At 45.7% G+C, this 4,873-nt stretch overlaps 1 protein-coding gene across 5 annotated transcripts in view; it reads right to left on the bottom strand.

Annotated features, from left to right (window-relative positions):
• The window catches only part of MAPK13 (mitogen-activated protein kinase 13), a 19,828-nt gene extending 17,946 nt beyond the window's left edge, over positions 1–1,882 (bottom strand). The window contains exon 1 of one of the 5 annotated variants that reach the window (XM_069073550.1): positions 1,576–1,882. In XM_069073550.1, coding sequence (XP_068929651.1) covers positions 1,576–1,694 — 119 coding nt within the window. In that variant the 5' untranslated portion in view covers positions 1,695–1,882. Of the gene's footprint in view, positions 93–362; positions 634–1,536 lie in introns of those variants that run through there. The other 4 variants (XM_069073549.1, XM_069073552.1, XM_069073551.1 and 1 more) reach the window with 4 other exon arrangements.
• Between the last annotated feature and the right edge of the window lie 2,991 nt (positions 1,883–4,873).

Genomic DNA, 4,873 nt, shown 5'->3' with positions numbered 1-4,873 from the left:
CACACACACACCCCTTCAGTTTCTGATGACTCCTTTACACACACACATACACCCCTTCAATTTCTGATGACTCTTCCAGTCTGGCTCCTCCTAATCCTGTGGGGGGGGGAGTGGCAGAACAAATTGGGGGAACCAGCCTCCACCTGCCTGCCTGCTTGTGTTTTCCCCTTGCAAGGTAAATCTGGAAAGACCAGCATGGGAAGAGAGTATTACTACATTAAAAACATGGGCCAAGATAGGCAGGGACTAGGGAAAAAAAAAAAAACCATCCACCCAACTGCCAATGAGAGTCAGGAACAGACACTTAGATGTGCTGAGGGTTAGCTTCCATCCAGACAGGCAAAGACCCACAAGGCAAGTACCTGTGCAGATGTCTCAGTGAAGTAAATCTCCATTTCTCTGTCTGTAAAATAGCTGCCCTACTGACCTCAAAGTGTTGTTGTGAGGTTCAAATGAGATAATTGTTTTGGAAAGAGCTCCGTAAGCAAAAATCAGTATAAGTAATCGGTAGCAGCAGGATGCAGTGGGCCAACATTCTATCTGTCATCAGAAAACCTGGGTTTGACTCCCAGCGCTGCTGTGCGGTACATGCAGTACTAAGAGCACTGGCTCAGAATCAGAGGACCTGGGTTCAAATCCTACCTCTGACACATACTATCCATGTGACTCAGGCCAAGTAATTTAATCTTGCTGGGCCTCCAGTTTCCTTATCTAAAGATAAAGGGTTTAAACTAGACAACAGCCCCACCGTCCTTTCCAGCTCCTGATCTATGATACAATCCTAACCCTCTTATTTTGTACCCAGTGACCTTGGAGAAATGACTTCATCTTTCCTTTGTAAAATGAGAAGGTTGCACTAGGTGATTTCTAAGGATTCTTTGAGCTGAAATGTAAGCCGTTGCTCACACTGAGACAACCAGCCCAGGCCTTCAGCACTCTTCACGAACTTGTCTGCCCCTGTTTAGCTCTCTGCTCAAGTCTAGAATAACCACCTACACATTTAGTGTTTTCCCAGACCAATATAAAATATTTGGTCTCATTCAGAGATCTGGGAAAAAATCTTTTGTCAGACTATACATTGTGGGTTTTGGTCTGGAAATAATTATAACCATAAATTTTCTATTCTTTCCTACTCTACTCTTTAACCCTATTGTTTCTTTCTCACCCAACTCTCCAGATAGTGAGGCCAGGGGCCTCGATCAGGCTTAGCAGTCTGCAATGGCCCCATAGCAGACCCAAGATTGAGTGAAGATGGGAAAGTTTTAGGTCAAGGCTAGGCAAGGAGCTCTTCTGTTTGGGGTGCCCACCTGCCTGAGGGCACCCCATCAGCGACTGTGGAGAAGTCAGAGGGAGGAAAGGGACCTCCCTACTCTAAACCCTGCCCTCAAGGGGCATAGGGAGAGTGATCCCAACACCCACCACAAAAAGTAAAGTTCCAGACCCTCTGGGGAGTTCCGGGAACACATGCCAGAGTCTCTACCGTCCATACTGGCTCAAATCAATCAGCGGAGCCCTCACCCCTCAGCCCAGGCCAACCTCTATCTAAATCCTCCGGGGATGGGAACGGGGTCTCACCACACTGCGCCGTAGGCCCCACTGCCCACGTGGGTCAGGGTCACGTAGTTCTTGGGCAGCTCCCAGGCAGTCTTGTTCACTTCTTGCTTGTAAAAGCCCCTTTTCCGGATGAAGCTCATCACGGGGCTCGGTGTCGGGGCCCCCAGACAGTCAGTGCACCGCTGACAGCGCGCAATGAATCGCGTGGATGGCGCGCTTTGCCCTGTGCGCCCTAGGTCCAAGGGGCGCGGCTCTAGGAGGACACCTCGCTGCTGTTTCCCTGCCCGCCCCCGTACTCACGGGGCCAGGTGTCAAGTTTCAACAGCTTTACCTTCCTGGCTCACCCAGGTGTGGAAGGTGGTGGCGGTGACTGGGCTCCGCCCGAAGCCCGGGGCATCGCCGGGCGCCGCCTCCTTCTTTTCTTTCTCGTCTTCCCTCGCCCAGCTGTGCTTGCCCCTTCCAGTCCTGGGAGGTGAGACCCAGCTCCTGCCACTGGAGGATGGGAGTGGGGAGACCGTGTGAGGGTCCCCTTCTCCTTTGTTCCTTTCTCCTTCCTTAGAGAACATCTAAAAAAAACTCACTTTACAGATAGTGAAACTGAGGCTTAAAGAAGAGAGGAACTTCCCAAGGTCACACTACTCTCCCCTTCCCTAGTGCGATTATCTTCCCAGGGCACCATCTCAAAGATTAGCTGTTAACTTTGGAAGACTTGGAGACCTTGTGTGGTTGATTACACAGAAGGGAAGCAACAAAAACCTTTAGATAACAGAGACAGAGTCCTGGGACCCCAGGGAGGATAGGCTCGAAAGAAGGCAGGTGAGGTGTGCTTTGCAGGAGGAAAGGTCGTAGTGAATTGAGAAAATTGGAAACCATGTCATAAGGAGATGATACAGGAAGAAAATGGATTTTAGTCTAAAAAAAAAAAAAAGATAGAATGGGAGGAGGTGGGGGGAGAAGAAGAGAGGAGGGATGTGGTCTCTGTTTTCAAATATTTCAAAAGACTGTCATTGGGAAGAGGGAGCAGAGTCATTCTGCAGGGCTTCAGAGGGCAGAATCCTGAGCAATGAGTAGAAGTTAAAGAGAAGGAGATGATTCAATGGAAGGAAAAACTTCCTGACAATTAGAGCCTGTCCAGTGCAATGGAATGGGATACCTGAAATTCAACCCAGGCTGAATGACCTTTAGGGATGTTTTCCAAAGGATTCCAGAGTTGGGGGGAGGGAGGGGAGTTGAGGTAGATTGAAGATCATTAGATCATGGATTTAGAGCATGAAAGGACTTTACAAGCCATGAAGTTCAAATGGCTCCCATTTTACAGATGAGAAAACTGAGTTCCAGAGAAGTTATTACTTCCTAGGGTCATATACCTAGGAAGTGCCTAAGAAAAGACTGAAACCAGGTCTTTCTGACCCTATGTCCACTGTCCACTGAGGGCTGTTATTCCCTGCTTCTTCTTCTGTAGATGATATCTAAGGTTCCCTCCAACTCTTAGATTCTGGGAGTCTCTGATCAAGTCTCCCAGGGCTGCCCCCACCCCAAATATGGCTGCTTTTTTATTTCCCTAAAGGACAGAGACAACTTAGAGCTTAGGATACTTTAGCATCCAGAAGCATGGGGGCGAGGTGGGGAGAGGGAGAGGTAGAGGGGGAAAAGACCACCTTTAAAAAAAGAATAATCACATTCCTGCTTTAGACACAGAACTCTAATGATTAGACTTTCATATCTTTTGTCTCAGTTGATCCCCATAATATCACTGTCAGATAGTGAATATAAATAATTTTATATCCATTTTACAGATAAGGAAACTGAGGCTCAGAGACATTAGGTGATTTGTCCAGGGACACACAGCTTGGGACTCAAAACCTAGTCTCCAAATCCAGTGGGATTTCCTCTACACCACATTGCCTACAATTAGATGAGTAGAAACCTCTGAGACAACCTTATATAATTTAAAGGGCCTTGGATGAACTCTGATGGATTGTAATGAACAATCTCAGTCCCAGAGACACATATTAACTGTGTGACCCTAGTCAAGTCATTTGATTTCTCAATGCCCCGGGTAACTTTTTAAGACTTTAAGTGACTAAATAGTTGGAAATCTGTATTGAGTGATAGAGTTTACTTATTGAGAACCTTCCCTGATAAAATTACAGGTCTGGCTAGACCAAAGGGATTTAACAGTCAGGAGCCCTGAAGTACGGTTCCAGCTGTTTGATGGTGAACCAGTTATTTTTACCTTTAGGCCTCTGTCTCCTCATCTATATAACAATGGAATTCAACCAGAAGGTTCTAGAGCAGGGGTTCAAATTTTAAGAATCTCTGGTTCTAGGTTGTGCAGAAGAGAGAGCCCCAGCCCAGGAGTCAAGAGCATCTGAGTTCCAGTATGACCTCAGATAATTACTAGATGTGTGACCAAGGGTAATTCACTTAACACTAATTGACTCCAGCAACAAAAACAACAACAAGCTGGCTGGGGGGCAGGGGGAAGGGAGGGAGAAAAAAAAAGTAAAAGCACGTAGCAGAGAACAAAATATCCTGGAAGGAATTAAGGAAAAGCCGGGAAGTTTTAAAAACAATGTGTAGTATTTGTTACATAGGTTTTCTTAAAATGGAAATTTATTGGGTTATATTGAACCCTCTATTATGTTCTCTGTACATAGAAATGATTCTTTTTCTTTTCTCATTTTGTATTAAAGTTTAAAATGAATAAAAAATTTGCATCAGAAAAAACCCTCCTAAACACCAGAGCTGAGGGACCGAGTCTGATCATTCAAGAGGAAAAAGGAACCGGAGAAGAACGGACTTGATCTTTCTAGATAGCAATTTATTGCCCGCTTATTGGGAAAACCTTTTCTGAAACTCAGTTTTCTTCTTGGCAACATAAGGCATTGGCATTTGCCTGGGTGCCTAGCACAGTGCACATGAGAGGTTCTCTCCTAATGCTTGTTGCTTCTTGTTGCCCAGGGTCTCTCAGGAAGTCAGGGCAGAACTGGGGCCAGCCCCCAGGAATCTTGATTCCCAGCCTGTTTTAGTCTTGAGTGGCAGAGTTTGAGCTGGTACCTTCTTAACGAACAGCATCGGGAAATGACTAAGGGTCCCTAACCCTCTTGGGACACTGTTCTGAGCAGAAGCTGCATTTCCAAAACATCTTGTCTTTTACAAATAACCTGACCCATATTGTTTTTTTCCATTGGACCCTGTGGGATCTGGTCTGAGAAGAAGAGTGAAAATTTACCTATTATCATCTTTTCTGGTCTGGTAGTTATAGTAGATATCTTTTTCATTTATGTATCGATGTGAATTTTTATTTACTGTTTGT

Source organism: Petaurus breviceps, unplaced genomic scaffold (assembly GCF_028583685.1).
Source record: "Petaurus breviceps papuanus isolate PSGF00001 unplaced genomic scaffold, PetGlider_PUasm1.0 90865, whole genome shotgun sequence".
NCBI classification, from domain to species: Eukaryota; Metazoa; Chordata; class Mammalia; order Diprotodontia; family Petauridae; genus Petaurus; species Petaurus breviceps.
The sequence above is the reverse complement of the archived record's forward strand: the minus strand, read 5'-3'. Positions and strand labels throughout refer to the sequence as shown.